This window comes from Ammospiza caudacuta, chromosome 8 (genome assembly GCF_027887145.1).
Source record: "Ammospiza caudacuta isolate bAmmCau1 chromosome 8, bAmmCau1.pri, whole genome shotgun sequence".
Lineage (NCBI taxonomy): Eukaryota > Metazoa > Chordata > Aves > Passeriformes > Passerellidae > Ammospiza > Ammospiza caudacuta.
The window spans coordinates 24,210,280-24,231,414 of record NC_080600.1 but is presented as its reverse complement, the minus strand read 5'-3'; the positions used below and the strand labels follow the sequence as shown (position 1 = coordinate 24,231,414).

The window sequence follows — 21,135 nt, the reverse complement described above, 5'->3', positions numbered from 1 at the left end:
CTTTATCTCCCCTCAGATTTTTCTTACACATATGAATTTACAAAGAAAAGAAAGTCAGAGAAAGGTTTTCAGTTCAATACATTTATTGAACTTTTTAATACTTTTCAGTGGCTAACACAACATTTATGCATACTTAAATGAAAACACACGTACTCAAATTTCCTTCAGTTTCTGAAGTTCAATTTTGTACTGCATTTCTGGAGTAAAATTATTTACAAGGGTGCCTTTTGGTGCTTTCTTCAGGATTATGCAGAGATTGCAATGGCTTCTGGAACTTGCTTTGTATCCAAACTCGCTGCATTTTGACTTTTTTCTTTCTGTTTACTTGTAATCGCCGATCAACTAAATTCTGTACTTCAGTTAATCCAGCCAAGGTGAACATGTTCCATACCTCATCTATTTTTTCATATGAAAAATTATTGCAATTAAAAAAGAAAGTCATTTGTAGAATGTAGTAATTACCAACCTGTAGTTCAACCAAAGATGGAATTAAATTTATTTTGCAATTTGAAAGCTAAAGGACACTACCTGTAACAAGGATTTGTTAGAAATTCATTTTCACAGCTCTTGATTTATATTGTAGTAACAATTGTCATGTTGAGGCCCAAAGCACATTAGTTATTACTCACAGCATCCATAGATACCCTTTCTTCACAAGGTTCCAGGTGCCATAGTTGAGTAAACAAATGCATGTCATTTGGTCACTGTTCACATATTATCAAGATAAAGCTACTTCCCCTGACAAATGACTATCCAGACTTTTATGTCATTTATAGCTACAGACTCTCCTTCCAAGCATGTTTACCTCAATTTTAACAGAGAAATCATGTGCATGGTGAAATAATAAAATTTGAGCATACAATTACACACAGGATACTTAAAGAGAAATTTCCCGTGACGTCTGTAAGCAACATTGCAGGATCCCAAATGCAACATGTGTGCATACAAAGGAAACTATTTTCTTACAACAGGTAGCTTTGGTCTTTTTAAAAGCAGAGAATTTTTTAAAAAGCCAATAAACCTTCTTTAAATTTATGTTTTAAGTTGAGCTTTCATAATCCAAATCACCTTGAGAAACACCTAACCCATTCTATGAAACTATAACATTCCGTACCTTTGGTAAAGAAATATACTCTGGTTCCATCTCCTCTTACATAAAAATTTTCTGACAAGCAATGACCTAAGAAATTAGAGCAGTAATGAAAAAGGACATGTCACTTTTTTTTTTTTTCCCAGAAAGAGCTAAAATGAACAGTAAAATACCAAACCATTCAGGAATTACCTTCTTTAAAACGAAGTTGAGCTGTATCGTATCTTCCGTAGTCCCGAAATAACAACATTCCTCCAGGCTTCAGTAGCTTAGCCAACCTATTTACAACCCCTTGCATCCTTAGAGAATAAATGAGATGCTGGTGAAGTTTGCAAACATAAGCAACCAAGTTTGCTGCCACAGACCAAAAAGGCAGCACCGCCTATGAGTAAGAGACTGTTCAGGACAGTAGCTGTGCACAGAATTACAGCCTTGCCTATAGAAGCAGAAGTTTTGCACACTCGGAAAGAAGTGTATGTGCACAAAAAGTGAAAGTGCTTTGAGAAATTTCATCCAGCAAATCTAAAAGACATTAATTACACAGCTTGAAGAAAGTTTAATGCTTCCAATTCTGCAACCAAATTTTAGAGGTGCGTTCTAGCATAATTGAAGTGTGTTAAAAATTGACTACAAGAGTAGCAATTATCAAAAACTAAACACAACAGCCTAGAGATAAATTACTAAGTAACAATTTTCTGAATATAAATGTGTCCCTCTCACATGTATTTTCCATCTTTTCAAAGTACATAATTTCTGCACCATGATTCCTTGGTTTTCTTTTTCATTTCCCACTTTCAAAGTTTCCAGAAAAAAAAATGTATATTGAGCAAGATGAATCTGGATCTCATTTTCCTTTATGTGGTCATTTTAATTCTATGAGATGGAAGTAATGACTAAGGCATCTTTGGAAAGTGGGTCTCAAAACACAGATAATTACATGAAAATCTTTGTGTGTGTATACACACACATGTACAGAAAAGCATCCATGTCAGCCCTGGGGAAAAAAATCCAACCTAAACCAAAAATGACAACCCACTTCCCTCCAAAAAACAAAAAAAAAAAACCAACAAAAACCAAAAAGAAAACAAACAAAACAGAAAATCAATGACAAAACCCTCAAATGTATTCTTAAGAGATTAATAGGAAAAGATCCACAGAAATTGTGACAGAACATCTGAGTACTGCTTCTACAGGCACAGTGACTGAATGAATCACTGTCGTCCAATTTCTTCCTGGCAGCATGGCTGGAATTAGAGAGATCTAAAGTCTCCTGATTCAACTCTTTTTGAAACCTGGACCCTGGCTTTGTGTGATTCGTGCTCATGTCTGAATAAACAGAAAGTAGAAATATTCTATACAGGGAAGGTTTTCCTGTATAAAGCTAATCACTAGTAGCAGGGAAACAGTTCTCAGACCTAGGCAAATACTGTTCTGTACACCAAGCCCATTTTAATGACATTCTTGAAGTGATAAATGTATTATCACACAAACAGCATGTATTTCCCTTCATATAATCTAGTTAGAGTCAAGAAGTTTAACTTACATGCCCTCTTTTAATTTTTTTGCATTAAAAAAGGTCATGTTCACAATCAGCCAACCTTAACAGTCATAAAATTTGGTTCATTAGACATCGAGAGGCATTAGCAAAGGCTAACAGTGCTCAATGCTACACATGAAAATTAGATCAAATGTTTGCAATCCAAACGAGTTACAAAATTATAGATCCATTTTAGTTTAAAAGGGCTGCATGTAAGCATTTGAATGTGGCTAAATCAGCAATCTAAGTCTACATCAACACATTGTAAGGTGTTAAATCACGAATGTTTGGTTTTGATCACTAAAAATAACTGCCTTCTAGAAGATTGTCAGCCTGGTTTTGTAATTTGCCTTTTTTTGAATCTGTCCCTTCTAGTAGAGATGTACTTAGTTACAATATATCCCTTGTGTTTGATGGAGACTGGAGACTCACTAATTATAATTAGCATGACCAGCTTTTCTCTTGAAGCCTGAAAATGGAAACAGCATTTAAAATACCTTATACATGCTGTAGCTTATTAAATAACATTAAAGATTCATCATCTTCTTTGGGTATTATTGAAAACCTTCCGTTAAAAAAGAGATTTAACCCATTTGCTTTGCCCTTTAGTCTTCATTTACCTGTCAGGATGAATAGTAGAGAGCACAAAGACAAGGAGAATGACATCCAGGATCTCATCTGGAAAAGGATAGGGTAAAGCATCATCACACACATCATGAACAAAGGCAGAACACCAGGCTGAATTGTAGGATGAATGTGACTGTCAGGAAAAAGATGAAAAGAGGCACAGAGAGAACAGTAGTAGTTAATACGTTTACTGTGACTCAAGAAACATTTTTTCTTCAATTATTCTGCATTGTAAAACATCTCATATAAAAGCCTATTCTGTCCGGTATCTTACTCAAGCTGAGAAGCAAGCTCACTGATGGTATTCATTCCTCTCTGCATACAGTATGACTTTGTTCTTTGGAATATTGAAAACTTCAGTTGAAAGTTGTCAAAGCCATCACATTCTTTTTCATGAAGATGGCTTCCTGGCAGCCTCCTGAATTACAGGCTTGTAAGGTACTCTAAAGAGAGTGCATGAATTACCTTTACCAGCTCCACTGCTCCTGAAGCAAAATCACAACAGTACAGAAAGGTTCCAGGTGTATTGCTAGGAAAACAAAACCAACATCAGTTAGAAAATTATTAATGTATAAGATGAAAGTCTACATCAGTGTTCATGAAACTTCAGAGGGTCCTCTGGGCTTCTCCACAGGCTTGATCAAGCATGCTTTATTGATGTCTAGCACATGGAAAGCCACATAGGTTGTAATGAACCAACAGGGCAGAAAAATTCATAAGAATACCAACAGACAGCTAGTACAAAAAGAATTATAGCCTTGTCTGTGAGGAAGCAAAAAGGAAAAGAAAAAAGGTCACAGAGGGCTGTCAGAACTGATGACAATGTCCTGGTGCTGCAATGCATAAATGCAATTAATAGGTCACATTTTCTTACAGGAGCACTGCATTATTAACCCATGGATGCAGCTTAGTTAGCAATATGATTTGGGCAGGGATGGAGAATTGCAAAAGTCACCCAGTTCTGCAGAAGTTTGGGGTTCCATGTGTCACCTTGCTGCTCTTTTGATTTGATTACGCATTACTGGTTATTGTACTCCATTATCTCCTTTGCTTTCCAACTAGGATGAATAAGAATTTCCTGCAGCACTGTATTCCCTTCTCTTCCCATCCAAGACTCAGCCAGCAGCAAATTTCCTTGTACCATTCATTAGATACTAGCAATTCTAGGGAGAAGTTTTTCACCTCAGAAGGATAAACTGAGAAAGCTACTCAAAACCCACAAAGAGATGACTTCATGATCGACTCCCGATCAATTTAATTAATTTAAAATATATTTAAGATTTTGGATAGATGGCTTCTTTAGAGGGGAATCAATAAACTCTGCCAGTGCCTGTAGATCTCACAGTATACACAACTAAGCTAGTGACTTCTGAAGGCTCAACAGGAGAATGCTTCTGGAACAAAATATACTCCATGCTTGTTTGGTTTGCTGAGCAAAACCTTTATCAGCTCTGTGACCACCATGAGAATTGCTGAATTTACGTATTTATTATGAATGAGGACAGGCAGCCAGGCTTTGGACCCAGTCAGTCCCTTTGGAAAGGTTGAGCTGATTACCTAATAGACTTGTTAGAATGTTGGGGTTTCTTTTATTTTTTTAGAGCAGAATAGGAACTATCCTATGTAACTAACTACGTAAAAAGTCCACTTAAGACAAAGACATGGCTTGATCTGCATGGTGTTTTCATGACACACTGTATTAAAAAGCACTAACTTAAATTTTAAGGGAGGCAGGGGGAAGAGGTTTAAGAGTTACATCACTAACTTTAGTGAAATTTTCTTTTGTAACCAGGGTACACTTGCTTGACACTGGCTTGTTTTTATATGCACATAATTATATGCATATAGATACATTATTTTATATGCATGTAATTGCCAGAATGGCAATTTTTAGATTATTAAATTCAGAGTAAAACCAACTGTTCTCTAATGCCAAGCCTGCTTGGAGATTAAGAGATCTTTCCATTAGGTCATATACAAGACAAACAAGCAAGTTGTTCAATCTATCAACCAAGGTGATTGACTGAAGGATTTACACATGAATAGAGATCTCCAGGAAAAATACCTAAGGAGCAGTTTCTTAATTATCAGAAATGCCAATCTATGACTAATGCCTCCTGTGAGGAAAACACAAAAGTTTGTCTCATCTTTTTCAACACAGCCAGGTGATATCTTTTTCTATATAGGGTTCCTTTCAAAGTTTTCATATGAAACCAGGCTCTCCTTTCACTACATGCTGTCTAAAGCAAAGCATTTGCTGTGGGATGAAGATGCATTGATAACAGAGGTATCATGTATGACCCTGGTGCACCACTTAATTCCTCCTGTTGCATTTCCATATCTGTAAAATGGAGAATTTTTGTATAATGGTGATACTAGCAATCAGAATTCATTGATAGAATAATGAATCATGTTGCTCTCAAGCTCTTAAAGGCATGAAAAAAAAGCAATCTATTTCAACCCTTGAAATATACATATCCTTTCCAATAAAACCTTCCTGCCTACATGGATGGGAGGACAAGCTGTCATAACAGTTTTTTCTAAAAATGAAAGCTAAATGGATTAAGACGTTTCAATACATTAAGTAATGTGATATAGGACTTGTGCCTTGACACTAAAACCACAAGTAATGTGACAAATATACCAGCCAATTCAGAAAAAATAGAACTTCTTTCCAGTAGCTCACATGCCATTATCTATGGTCTCTATAATTTTGGCCTTTTGAAGAGATACCTGGTAGCTTTACAGTGATCTATAAGACAAGAGAATATTTAATCTGCCTGAGATTAACTGTAAGAACTCAGTCTGAATGCACTCAGAGACAAACTTTGTCAGCAAATATGATCCCCCAAGACCAGGGTGGAGCAACATGAGGAGTATCCTATACTGATGGCACCAATATCTCAGCACTGTAAAATGGTTCACTCAATGCTTCCTGCAGCACAGATCCAGCACCAACATTTGGTGAAAATGAAGATATGAACACAACATTCATATCTGGAAATCCAACACAATTTACCATAGAACTTTCAGAATAGGAAAGACACTGTTTCCAGCTCCACAGCCAACCTAAAATCAGAAGAGAAAGATAAAATCAAAATAAATGAGCAAACAAAACCTTTTTTTGCTATCTTTGTCTTAAATTAGTTGGCCAGTAGGACCCATTAGACTTGAAGGTATGTTGGCCAGAAAAGATATAATCAGCTAATACCACAGCTCTCAAATCATGTACATGATCATGTTTCTCCCCAATGTCTTTCTGAAGTTAAAAGAGAATTAGTCTCTCAAACTGCATAAGAAAATGCAATACTCTTGTCCAATTTCACCATTTGGCAAGAATGCAGCAAGTACTTCCACTTTGAGACAAAGCACTTAAACTCACACCTGTCCTGAGGAAATAAAAATCCTGACTTTCAATGAAAATGGAATCTGACAATCTAGCCCTATTCTAACTATGGAAAAACTGTAACGGGAAAACCAAGTCCAGATTTAGGTTTCTCTCAAAGGTTCTGCCATAAATGAATGTAGTATGTAAAATTCCAAAGGCTTGCTTTCCTGATACTTAGTAAGGGTCTTCATGAGATTTTTGAGTAATTCTGTGGAGTTCTGTAGATGTGCAGAACATTTGCAGTGCATTACCTCTAATATTCGGTAAGTGGCATCACAACCAGGGAAGGATTCGCCCTGGCCAAGTTCTTCTCCACACTTTTTACCTTGAGGGTTGGCAGTAAGAGCTTTCACTTGATTTTTATTATATACATATCCTTGTACAGCAGTAGAACCAGATCCATAATTTTTCTCCCAGTATTTTTCTCCTTCTTCAAACATTCCATTTTTGAGTGTAAAACTGTTGTCATTATTTATTTTTGTGTGTTCCAAAGATATTTTTTCTGTTTTGAACTCTTCTCTCCTTTTTTCTGGAAGAATTTCTGGAAACTCCAGAAACAGCCAATTGCGATCCTTGAAAAAGTTATTTTTATGTGTCTTGTAAAATTCATTCCAATATTTACTGGCTTCTCTCTCATATTTATCTGAAATTAAAGCAGAACAAAACCTTGGTGAATATGAACTTAGCTAGAAAACACTCTAAAGCAACATATAATTTGGACCTCAAATATACAGTTTAAAAATCCATAGTTCCACACATTGTACATTTAAATTAAAACACATGGATTTTGTGTCTCACCTTAACTTGTGCTCAAAATAACTCCTATGAGGGTTTAACTAGATTTTATGACACTTAGGAAGGGGTTGACAGGCTTACAGCATATTTTTAAAAGTGTAGTGACATCATAGAACAGCACCACCAAAATACACAATCTAAAGATTCTTAGACAAGCTTTCATGCTCTAATTATAAAAAAATGCATCTTTTCAATTATTTAAGAAATAGTTTTCAAATGTAAGAATTGAAATTCTTTCATGCTTTATGAAATTCTGTAATCAATTGCAAATTTGTTGGTACCTCATCACCTATTTAAAAAACAAATCCAGTTCTGTGCACTGGACTGATAAATGCTACTGCACAGCAAACAGACAATAATTCACACCTAAGCATTCAACAATACAGAAGGAACATACTTGCTTTCTTTTTTTCAAAACACTTCAGAGTTACAACAGACTTTTGTGTTCACTTTTAATTCACAAAACATTCTAACTAAGTGTCAGAATGTCAGAAAGTAGGACTGGAAGGGATTTCACACAATCAGGGAATTCACATCCCTCCTTCACAAACATCTGTTCAACTTATTCTTAAAATACCACCTTTCACACACAACTTTCTTTAGTAATATAATACAGTCCTTAATTTTCTACACAGTTAGAAACCTTTTCCACTGTCTACCTAAGAACTTCCATCTTGCAATTAGGTCAAGCAATTCTCGTCCCAGATAGGGATCAAGCAGACAAAGCAAAGATTACTCTCTTTTCTCTTTGTAACATCTATTTACATATTTGAAGTATTTTACTATGCCCCCATAAACAATCTATTTTCTAGATTGTCTAAAACTAACTCTCTTCTTTTTGATTTTTAGACTTCTGATAATTTCAATTTTTCTTTAGATTCTCTCCAATTGATTTACTACTTTGGGTGTTTTATTCTGGCAAAGGCATTATAATTGCAGAGAAAAAGGAGTATTTTATGAGGCTTCCAGGTTGCAATCCTGTTTATAACTCCCAGCTTGCCATTTTGCAACAGCATGACACTGCTGATTCAGCTAGTGATTCACCACAACTCTCAGATCTTCTTCTGCAAAATGACTACCAAGCCAATTGTTCCAAAATCTAGTTTGTTTTTTTTTCTCAAGGAATTATTCTGAAGCAAAGAAATCTGCACTCATTTTTAGCAAATTTATATATTTCAGATTATTTTTTCCAATGTTTGTCCAAATCTTTCTGAATCTCAATCCTGTCCTTCACCATACTTAAAACACATTTTCACTTAACACCATCTTCAAGTCTCTAATTTCCCGAGGTCACTAATGAAAATACCAAGCAGAACTGGACACAGAATAAAACACTCCTCTGCCCAGCACACCCTTCCATTCTGAAAGGCTCTTTGCAGGCATTCATTCACCCAAAAGCAGTTTCATTAGCTCTCACTTGCCTAACTTGCTTATGAAAATGTCAAGTAAAGCAAATCAGAAGCCTGACTAAGGATAAACTTCAGGACATCTGCTGCTTTTCCCTTATCCCCAGGGCTTGTAACCTTCTCCAAGAAGAAAATTAGCTTGATTTTATGTGATTTATCCTTGAAAAAATATTTGTTGGCCAGTATTCATCTCCTTTGTTCTTCTGATCCCAACGTCTGCAAGCTCTGGATGCACTCTTCCAGTATTTTTCCAGAAACTAAAACCAATTATCTGACTCTTATTTTTTTCCCACCTCCTTTTTTAAAAAGCAAATATTCTCTTTTCTGCTTTTCCACTCATCCATGTACTCTATGGATGTACTTTGTAACCTGCTCTTTCTCACTTCAAGAACAAAATCTTTCTTCCTTCTCACTAGCACTAATTGTGCTAGCCGCTGGACTGGACCTAGCTAACCCTTTCAAAGGAAGGCTGATAAAAAGATAAGAATTACAGCTTTTCAATGTCTCTTTTGTTGATGGTTTTCCCTTCCTTATCCCTCCTAAAGTACCAAACAAAATTTTTTTTCTTGTTTTTCCCCCTTATTTCCAAAGCATTTGCAGAACTATCTTGCTACCCCTCACATCTCTTGCTGCAAAAGTGTACCTCATATAATGTGCTGCCTTTCCGGTTTTGTTCTCACTCACACCAACACATTAGTTCTTTTAATATAAATGTACAGAGTAAATGTACAGTGTACTTCTACTACTCTCTTTAAATCTTAACATATTATTTCCTAAATTACTACAGCTTTTCAGAGATAAACAAGGTTGAGAATTATCATTAGAGGCACAGTCAGGCAGTGGGAAGTGGTAAGGAGGTGGCAGAATGCCTTGTCCTAGAAATCTGCATAATGTTTTAAAATTAACATTTAATACATCCAATTGTATTATTAAAGGGCAGGACTCAGCCCTATAATTGTAATTGTACAGGCCTGTTTTATATTTAGAGTTCAGAGTTGACTGAGGTCATATATCAGATTTCAACAGTTTAAGTTGCATTTATAGATTGCTCAGCTTCAGTATAAAAACCAAAACCCTTCTAGTCAAAAGATTCTTTAATTATTATCACCCCTTGCTATAGTCACAATTTTCCTACAAGTCTGCTCAGAATCCTTGAACTTAAATTCGCATCAAGTTTTCCAGATTTCAGAACTGAAGGAAAGAAATAGCTAAAGTCAGCCTTTCAAACTGTATTAGGAATGACATGGGTTTAAGTGAAGGAACACTTTACTTTGCATTGTTGCACTGGGCATTCCTGCATCTTTGTGTAATAACATGCATGCAGTATTATCAAATTTTTATTTCATTTTGTGCATTTAATTAGCCTACCCACAAAATACTCCAAAGCATGTAAAAATTACATAACTTAAAAACATAAACTTCTAAGAAAAAAAAAACCCAACCAAACAAAAAGACCCACCAACCAACCACAACAACCAAACCTCCCACCAAAAAAAACCAAACCAAAAAAACAAAAAACCAAAAAAACCTTTACTTTGTCAATCAATTTTTCTACATAACACAATCTTCAACTGCTAGCAAGCATGCCTGAGAAGAAACTGCACATGGTAATATGGAAATCAAATTCCTAAATGTAGTATCATGACTTCATTCAGTTCCACTGCTCTTGCTTTAAAAAGGCTCATCAGAGCTCTTCTACTTCAGTAATATAATAGCATTGGTGAAATCTGTCTTTTTTCCCCTCACTGTAGTTTTCAAGGCCCCAAAATAACCTGCTCATTAGCCTTGGTCTGGTTCATTGTTTACACAAATAGGCCAAAATGTACTTCCATTTGCAGAATGAAGCTGAAGCTTTCTGAAGGAACACTATCAGCAATGCTCACCTATTCAACCTCTAAACAGAGGGGCATTCATAAGAAATGTCCTTGGATTCTTGTGTTTCATGGCAATAGCCAAATGCCTGATTATTCCATTTCTCACCAGTACAAACTAACTTCTAATTGATTGTAGATAAAGAATACAAGATTCCATGAGCACACAGCCCCACAGCTTACTTTTCAATCACAAGCTCTTTTTCAGCTCTTTGTACAAATCAAGTTAATATATTAGATGTAATTTTTGAAAAACAAGCATTGTACTCGTGTATGTAGATAAAAAATGTGAGAGATAACAGAGAAAGGCAGGCTGACAATTTCAGAGTATTCCAGGTGATGAAGGGCACACAATGCAAGGCACATTCTCAGGTAATTCAAACAAACTCCAACATGTGCCTTGGTTACACCAAGGCATAGGATCATAACAACACTATCTGGCAGATTCATGACATGCTAAGTAAACTGAGGCACAGATATCCAAGTGACTACTTTCAGAACATCCTCCTAACAGAAGAATAAATGAAGAATCCAGTCTTCTATGCTACTATCAAGTTGATATTCCAGCTTTAACCACCCTGGAGTTTAGTCTATGGTTTAGTTTGCCAGTTTGAAACTAGAGCTATCACTCTTCAGAAACCCAGAATACATTAAATTTCCTTCTGAAGACAGGCACAAAACTCCTCAATCCCTTAGAGAGCAGACCACGGAGGATGTATTGGAACACCTTCCACACAAAGTGGACACATGGATTCCTGAGGCACTCCCTGGCAAAGGCAGCAAGCTGGGACCACTGCAACTTGTATGGCATTTAACAGAAATACAGTGCAATGAACAAACACAAGCTCTCTAAATAGTTCACAAATCACTGAAAAGCATTTGAATATTGTATATGGGAATCTTCATCTCCAGCACTCTAGCTGATTGCAAATTCATTCCCTTTGATTCTGTAAAAGCCTTGTGTAGTAGAAGTTGTATTCTGGAGGACTGCAAAACGGGTCAGAACAACTGCACCATCCTGATGCACGTGTTTTACACAGAGTCTACTGCCACCCCAATTGTAAAACTGTTCAAATAAGAGACTGTACTGTTAGGAAAAACACACTGTGAGTTCTTTTGAGGCAACAAAGGGAAAAAAAAATAATAAAAAATTTAGATAAAAGAATGCAGAAGTAAAAAAAATGTTCCTGAACTCTGTAAATCTTCAATTATTTTAATAAAGAGCATTAAAAAATTTTTATACCATTTGAAATTTGTTACCTTGGTCTTCTGATTGAACTTTCACAAGAGAATTCTCTGTTGCTTTTTTCTTGGCATTCTCTTCTTCTTCTTGTGACCATTGCATGTGGTCCCTGCAGAAGGCAATTGAAGCAACAGCTTTTCAATAGGGTTTTTCATAATATTTTTTCCCAGGAAAAACAGTCATGAATTAGCTACACTGTCTCAAATACCTTTTTTTTATTTTTGAGTGCAAGCAAATGACCACAAGGAGACTGACAGTTAAAACCTAAGTTTCAGTGTATGATAGATAAAAATTAATTACTAATTAGGTAAAAGTCAAGTGATTAAGAAACATGTTCCAACTGCCAAAAGACTGAAGTAGCATGTATTTCTTTTATTAATATCAGGATTATATGTATCTTACAAATTGAGTGTGTTTACAGGAGTGTATTTTGAGTGTCCATTAGAACTGTATTTAGCTGAATACAATAAGAGACCTACCAACAAACACCCTAATGCAAGAAACACCTCACATTAGTAGTGTTTATGATGAGGAACTAAGGACTAGCAAAGAAATCAGCTGTTCTGAAACAGGGAGCATAATCCACCTATTCAATTGGAACAGGTGGAATTGATAAACACGATTTTATTTTTCTGAGGAACAGAGATAGGTAATGTTAAAAAAAAAAAACCAAACCAGAATGAGACAAGTCAAGCAGTGCTGCAATGTTTCCAAAGTCTATGCCATCTATACTTGTGTACAGTGGTTACCTAAATGTTATGTTAATCCATGGTCACAGAACCAAGCCCAGAGCTGACCCTGGTGACTAAACTGCCTTCCCTGCAGATTCTGGTTTGGATCAGACCACAATGGGGAGTACCCAAAAATGTGCTGCAGGACGGTTTCAAAAGCCAATCAGCTGTCCCTCCAAATTGTCCCGTCTGAACAGATTAAATTAAATAATATAATTCAAGTAATCTATTAGATCCTAATCCTACTGAAATGAGCTAAGTGAAAGCCCAAGACTAAAATTCCATTGGTTACTATGGGAAAAGGAAGAAGGTGCCAACTTGAAGAGTTGATTGTCTCTAAAAGCTAATGAGCATCTTCCTTTTCCGTAGTTGGTGACATATAGGTAATTTAATTCTTAGACCTTCACAGTTCCTCTTTTGTTAATTGTGGGAGACTAATTGGTATGTATTTGTCTGCTTGCCTCAGACTTGATTTCCGCCTCTCTACTGAAATATTTCTCATTATTGTCCCCAGCAGGTTGCCTCTCCCCTTCCTGTATTTGTTCATATACCAAATGTTCCTGTGCAGTGTCATGGCTCTGACAGACACGCTGCAGTCGAATAAAACTGAGTGACCAAAGCACTGCCAGGCAGACATCCTCTTGGAAAGACTTGCTTCCCTCACTGCTATCACCAGTGCTGACCTTGCCTATTCCAGCAAGCTGAAACCAAGGACTATTCAGATGGCAATAATACACAGTCAGCCCTTCTGACAGATGACTTGCTGCTCTGTAATCTTTAGCTGATCAATTTTAATCCATCACTGTGTGTCTGTCAGAGCCCTCAGGGGCTCTACACACAATACTAAAGGTGCCTGAAGCCCTCTATCTTCATTAACTGCCTTTTTTTTTTCTTTTTTTTTCCCCTCCTTGGAAATTCATAAAGCTCCTTTTGGAGCTTTTGTTGAAATTTCCATATGGTAGATCTCAAATAGTACTGCTGCAGCACTTCTTGATCAAAATCTACAAAAGAGGGGTCACTGCATAGCTCTTACAGCAATTATTTACATATATAGATGCTTCACATGAGGCAGCTCCTTCAGCAACACAAGCTGGTAGGAACATGAGACACATAAGAATTCTAAGCACAGAAGTGTTTAAATACAGAAGTGTTTTAAGCTGAACACTGAGGCAGCAAAGCAAGCTATCCATTTTAACCACACCAGGAACTGTTAACATGAGTAGGCCTGATATGAGATCAAACAATGCTGCTTTCAGTTCAGCCTATTCAACTTAGTCTTTTTCTGTTACCTTGTTTGCTAACTTAGGGTTTAATTATCTCTGTGATAATGTAAAAACTGGTTCAATTACTGACCTGAACAGAAGCAGGCATTTTTTTTTGCCAGTGTTTAGCATCATTCATTACTTCTCTCTCAAAATGACAGAAAAGCACCACAATAGACATCTAAAGCATTAGCTCCCAAATTTAATTTACTTAGTATTTCTAGCAGCAATGGTAGCAGCTCTTGTCTCTCTGCCAATTCACACAAAAAGAATGCCACTTTATGAACTAACAAAGATGATGAGTGGAAAACAAAAGGACATCATACATCAATGTTAGAGAAGACAAATATCTTATGCTTACCCTGTAGCACTATGCTTACCCTATTTAGCACTACCACCACATCCTAATTCTCCTTATCTCCCTAGTGAGAACCCTGCCAATGTAATGAGCTTCAGAAACAATGACCTAACCCCCAGCACAGCCAGGTTCTTGACTTATTAAGACCTTCACAACTTCAATGCACCTCTGCTTCAATTCAATTTCACCTGTTTTCCCATCTGAGCTACATAGATTCATCTGCAGATCCACTTTCTGAACAACCCTGCTTCTTCACTTCCATCTTCACAATCCATTCCAACCACCTGCATCAAAGTTTGGTAACTCTATGTTAGACTGTCACCAAATAGTAGCAGGTAAAACTGAAGCTACACATGACCAATTTTTTGGAAGGAAATTATAAAACAAACAAACAGACAGAGTTTCATCAAAAAACAATGTTACAGAAAAAGGGTGGTCCTTTTCTTAAAATCTTTTCCTCCCTCGATTATATAGCCTACACTTCAATCAGCATTTACACCTGATTTTACATTTTATGAAAAGGATTCATCCACCTAGCAGGAAGCATGAAGCCTGGAAGATGCTTAAGAACTACATTGCATGTAGATTTATGAAACACAGAGACAAACTTTACACTCTTAACACAATAATCAGACAGCTTCCAGCTCCCTTGACCAAGGAAGTATAGCCAACTCCACATTTAGCCTGAAAGTGGTAAGCATTAGGAAGCTAATCCAGTATGCAATGTATTGTACCTAGAAACTTTCTGCCATTTTAAATAACATGGACTATCTTATCTCTAGATCCTCTGTCTCCTAATTGATTACTGATCACTAACAATATTTGATTTCACTCCTTGACTAACTATCAGCTGGGCAGCTTTTAACACAGGTCACTTGTGACAATCTCAGATTTCCTCTAGTGCTTCCTTCATGTGCCTATTCTGGCAGCACCATGTTTCATACACCCACCCAATTATACCAGAGTAAACAGTATACAAAATTATATGAAAATGATCCTTGAAGAAACATCTCACCACATGTTATGCTCAAAGACCTTAGAAGGATCAGTTAAAATCCGTGATCCGAGTGGAACCGTTGGTCGTCTGTTACTTTGGTGCCTGTGTTGCATCTTGGTTTTCCTCAGGCATAAAGCAGAAAGCCTTGTAATGAAGTTTGTTGTGTTGAGAGACCTGAGAACACATTAAACTCAAATTACAGTTTGGCAGTAATGCAACTATTTATGTCACTTACATGAGAGACTGGTCAAATAGCCATGAACGAGATTTACTAAAAATCATTTACTAAAATATCAATTCAAATGCTTTTTTAGAAAATGGCAACATCCCCTCAGTGTGCTGAAAGCCCAAATAATCCCAAAGTAGGCTACTGGAATGAAACCAGTCAAAAGATAAATTACCTGGTATCATTTCAAAGTCCTGTCAGAGAGGGGAAGGAAAAGAAATACACAGTAAAACAATAACCCAAGACTGATACTGTACCTTTACAAATGCAAGCAAGAAATGATCAGTAAAGAAACCACTTCTTCTAGTGGGTACACACTGTCAGCAAAATTGACATTTTTCACCCCACTCCTTTTTTTTTCAAAAGATTTCACTCTGGAACTATGACTATGGTTTTATACTTGTAAACAGGAAATTAAATATCTTGAAGTGTAAACATAGTGCACATAAAGCTTTCCAACATTTCTGCCATTTATTCTCCTGATCTCTGTTTGCTGCTGTCTTTGAAATGTAATTTTTATACGTTTCATTTCTATCAATAGAGATTATAAAGTGATACAGATTTTTCTATTACATGTATAATTTTAACTTATATTTCAAGTAAAGTAAAATATAGCAATATCTTCATAAAGGGTCAATAATGAAAGAAAACAAGAGTGTGTATCTAGTATCAGCATTTTTGGTGGGTTTTTTGCATATTCTTGTTAACGTAAGCTTTCTATGAGACGAGTAAAATGAAACATCCCCCCAATACTTTTACTCTGCTGGGCTTTTGTTCTTTTTTCCTTAAAATTATTTTAAGTCCTATTTTATTCTGCCTTTTTTCTCTTGTTTTTTTGCAGTGTGCTTCCATAAAAACCACACATACATATTTAATGCACTGGAAATCCAAAACATAGTTACAAGAGAACAGGCACAAGACACTACTAGAAAACATTCTGTACAAATTGGTTGCAAAACAAAGATTTCTATCTCAAGGAAAATAGTAGTATTTCGTTTTGTACTGTTCCACAAGTTTTGTACTGTGAAAATTATTAACCTGTACACATCAATACAATGACTGGCAAAGGAATCACTTCAATTAAATTAACAATTCCTCATGAATCATGTACTTTTGAATGAGTCATGCTTTAAAAAGGGCATTGTTTATTCATTTTAAGCCTACAGAAAAAAAAAAGGAAAAAAGATTAAAATTTCTTTTTATTTGTCAAAGTTTAAATAAAATGGAGTTTGCCTTATGGTTGAAAATGCCAAATAAAACCACTGTTAATTTTGGCTGCTGAGACTCTAATGTTATCATGACACAGAAGCATTGCCATACAGTGAAAATGTAACATTTAGGCCTATTTAAAAAATCAAAACTTCTTTTAATGTTAATGAGTTTGTTGTGGTTGGTTTTTTTTTTTAAATGAGGCTCAGCAACCAAAACTCTTCCAATTTACACTTCAATTACTACAACTTTTTAATGGGTTTTATTTGAAAATATGCATGCATTTTTAATAAATAATCCATAATTATTAACACATATGGGATATAATGGAATAGTAATTATTATACATGAAAACTAAGGCATCATGACAATTTCTGCAAAATGTGTAATTTACATAAAGGCAATTAAAAATAAAATTATTGAAAATAAAAATAAAGAGATAGTCCTCCAAAACCACAAAACCACAATCCAAAATTATTATTATTAAATTACAGAAATGCTTGGATAAAGATTCCATTATTACACTGCAAACTGTTTACAAATCCTCTTCCTCCCTCAATCATTTGAAAAAACCTGAGTTAGTATCTTGCATTTCCTGTGCCAGCATTGATATTCACCACAAAATACAATGATTCAGCTGCTAGGCTAGTCACATAATTTTTCTTGGCTTTCTAAATATCTCAATAAGAACATGAAAAGATGCACAGATGGGAACTACAGTCAGATGACTAAGATGGTCTTACATCAGTAAAATCCATATATGCAAGCCTTTCTATGAAAAAGTGAGCCTTTGAGTGATAGTTGAACAATTTTAGCAGATAAATTCTGAAAATGTAAGGCAAGTGGGGTAAGTGAGGAAGTTTCCGGTTATAATCTATGTTAAATGTGAATGAACTCCCTTGAGACATGCATGGACATCCCTGAGAGTTAGAAGTCATCCACAGATCATGAGATTAGTTGGCAACATGGCTACTAAAAGCTCAAAATGCATTAAATCACTTTTAAGCCTAAATTCCATTTTCTGAAGGGAGTCATTGCTCAATTGTTTAACTGAAGTTTGTTAATGAAACAGGCAAACACTCTTTCTTCTTGTCAGGTAAGATGATCATATCCTGAAGTTATGACAGTAAGAAATGTTGCCTGAAAGAATTAGGAGTTCTTTCCCTGTTCACAGTCAGACAGGAATACTTTAGGTTTGATTATTAATCAAAGAACTCAACTTTCATCTTTAAGGAAATTAACATAAAACTGAATTACAATAAAAATTTTTAAATTTTGTAGCAGCATAACTATTTTTCAGAAAAAAAAAAACTTAAAGAAACAATGCACTTTATAACAATGTTGAAGAGCAACTTTGTTTCCCCATGGAGCACCGCCTTTTAAACTTTACAGCTTTGTCATTGTTACAACTGCAGATCAGGTCCTCAGTTTAACTGAGAAATGTTCAGAAACAAGTAAACACAGCATCTTTAATACAGTTTTTTGCAGGTGAACATGCAGAAGAATGCACACACATCAACTGCTAGCCAGACCTGAAGTTGGCATTAAATTAATTGATGTTGCCATTAAAACACTGAGCAGTCACAGCCATAGAAGAAAAATTAGATATAGGAGAAAAGCACTGCTCTAAGATTTTTTTAACAGTGAATTAAACCCCAAAACATTTGTAAACCACTTAACTGATGAGTAAAATTCTTTAAAAGTATCTATTCTAAGAGAGATGTCAGAGGAAAAAAAAAAAAAACAACCAAACAAAAAGAACAGAAATAAACCTGCTGCTTTTGTCCAAGAACCTAATTTAATGAACATATTGGATGAGAATATTTGACATTTGGCCGATCCCCAACTACAAATCTAACAACTTCTTCCATCTCCAATTCTCCTAGGTTGACTATATAATGCTTTTATCCCCAGTCATCTTGTTCTGTTTATGCTGAATAAACTAAGCTACTCTACTACTTGTAGAGTCTTTGTTATAAAGACAAAAATAGCCTATATTAGGAACAGCATGTGCAGCTTTTGTTACATTCCTAGACAGAAAAGTATTCTGGAAACAACTCACTTCTGCTTGGTACCTAGAAGCTTATCTAGACAACATTTGACCATTAATCCCCAATGCTCTTCTGTAAAGCCTTGCTAATCTGTATTATCACCATCAAACACTACCAAAACTCAAAACACCTTACACTAAACAAGTGGCAAGTGGCAATCGGGAACAAAAAGGAAAAGAACATTCAAGACAATGGTAACACAGAAGGTAGAACTATTAATTACCAGTGGTTATTTTTAAAAGACATGCATATTAATATTTCTTAATATTTCCAATCTGGTGGGGGTGACTTTACTGTCACCTAGACTCACTCATTAACTGAGTGCTTAATCCTATTCTACTTGACCAAGCGACTAATCATGCCCTCTTGGGGCTTCATAATTAGTTTTTCAATTACATACTTCCAAAAACTTATGCACATTTGAAACAACAGGGTATTTCACAACTTCTCAAACTCAGCAGACCTAAAAATTTCAACTCTTTTTCTTTCTCATGCACCAGGAACAATGCAGACCTCCCTGCGAGCATATAGTAACTTCAGTAAAACTGCTGCAGAGCAGTGACTCCCAAGGGAAAAGAAAAACAAAAGAAAAATTATTTTTATTTATTTTGATTCCTATAGAGACAACAAAGTTAAAATTAGTGAAAAAGCAAAGCAGATAAAAATAAACAAACCTGCCCCACCACCAGATATGACTTAAATCACATATACATGTGCTGAGAAGTGCCTGTTCTTCCACAAGCTTCCACTAGTGAGGTAGTCTGTTAAAAATAGTTGAGCAAAGAGGAAATAGTTTATGCAATGAGAGAGAAGGGGAGATAAATCCTGCGGGTTTACTGGAAACATTTACTTGAATAATCAAAGGGCTCCTCGTTACCCTGCACACCCTCTGCTGGCTGCTACTTACACGGAAAGAGGAAAAAGGAAAGAAAAAAGGTATTGAGACTTTACATGTGTATACACCCACTTGCAAGATACATCTAAACCTCCAAATGCAATGTATTACCTAACAAAAGATAATTTGTCTCAACACAAACTATGGGGTTTGTTATTAAAGGTGACGAGAATTGGGATAGAGCAGCATGAATTTTACTACTGTCTACAATTTATATTCAATAACCTCATCCATTTACATTCTTGCAGGACTCTGGATGTCCATGTGTACTTTGGTGAGCTACAACCTGCCTTGCCAGCTCTGAAGTCACTGTTGCAAATCCATTGTTGTTGTATGCTCCACTTACTGCCCTAATCAGCTCTTTGAAGGAGCAACTGCAACCATTGTGTTTGTGTTTAGCTCCCTGCAAGCAATACTGCAAAGCACCAGAAATTTAAAGGACTCTCCTTCACTATCAGTGAAGATTCAACGTTCCACTCAGATCCTGAAGAATAGATACGGGCACACAAAAACATCAGCAACTTTTGATTACCCCATTTGGGCGCTTGGCCTCTGGCAAGGAAGAGAAACGAGTCTGTCCGCAGACTTCAGTTGCTCTGCTGGCAAGTAGAGATTGATGACCGTGACAACATTTGGGACGTAGCTCTAAAAATACAAAAATGAAGTGTCATACATCTTAAGAAGTTTCTGTTGACCTTGGATTTTAAACGGGTTTCAACCAATCCCTTAACCTTTCCCCCAGGTCCGGGTACACTCAATCCCGCACTGCCGTACCCAAAAGGGCTCACGGCGGGTGCCCAAAGGTCGCAGGTGCCAGGCCGGGCGTGCATTCCCGGGAATGCCCCCCCGCCCAACCCCGAATGTTGAGCTCTGTAGCAGGAATATTTTTTAAAAAAGAAGATACCAGTCCCCACTTCTCCTTAACTAGCGACCACTAACAAAACTTTCCTGATTTAACTGAAAACCCAATGGGTAAAATGTTTCCATCTGCACGCCCCGCGCGTCGAACGTCCGCATCCCTTAGCGCAGGATGGGCGGGAGCGCGGCCGGGGCAGAGCTCGTGGAGCGCGGGCGGCCGCGCAGTCCCGGCCGGCGGCCGCGCAGTCCCGGCCGGCGGCCGCGCAGTCCCGGCCGGCGGCCGCTGCCCACGATTCTCACCGAGCCCTGCGCAGCGCCTGCTCCTGCCCGCTCCTCGGAGCGGTGCCTTATCAGCGCCTACGCCGCAGCGCTCCCGTACGGGACGCTGACCCCGCTTGGCCGCCACCCGCGGGCACCACGCGGCCCGCCCAGTAACGGCGGCGGGAGGTGAAGTCCGGGCGGGCCGCGCGATTCCGCTCCCGGGAAAACTACAGTACCCGGCGGGCCGCGGGAGAGGCGGTGCAGGGCAGTCCCCGCCCGGCGTCTGCGGAAACCGGAGCTGCGGCGGCCGGGGAAGCGCGGGGCGAGCAG

The 21,135-nt window shown here is 37.1% G+C and overlaps 1 protein-coding gene across 2 annotated transcripts; it reads right to left on the bottom strand.

Annotated features, from left to right (window-relative positions):
- Positions 1-65: 65 nt before the first annotated feature.
- METTL8 (methyltransferase 8, tRNA N3-cytidine) lies at positions 66-21,135 on the bottom strand. 2 transcript variants are annotated; one of them, XM_058809677.1, is made up of 11 exons: positions 21,042-21,135; positions 20,219-20,331; positions 15,324-15,479; positions 11,975-12,066; positions 6,894-7,285; positions 6,274-6,323; positions 3,720-3,783; positions 3,248-3,387; positions 1,283-1,389; positions 1,115-1,180; positions 66-396 (listed from the first exon to the last, which is right to left on the bottom strand). In XM_058809677.1, the coding sequence occupies exons 2-11, from the start codon at positions 20,221-20,223 to the stop codon at positions 209-211; spliced, it is 1,260 nt and encodes a 419-aa protein (XP_058665660.1). In that variant the 5' UTR covers positions 20,224-20,331; positions 21,042-21,135; the 3' UTR covers positions 66-208. The 2 variants fall into 2 exon arrangements, with proteins under 2 accessions (XP_058665660.1, XP_058665659.1); XM_058809676.1 differs by lacking the exon at positions 21,042-21,135 and adding an exon at positions 20,845-21,005.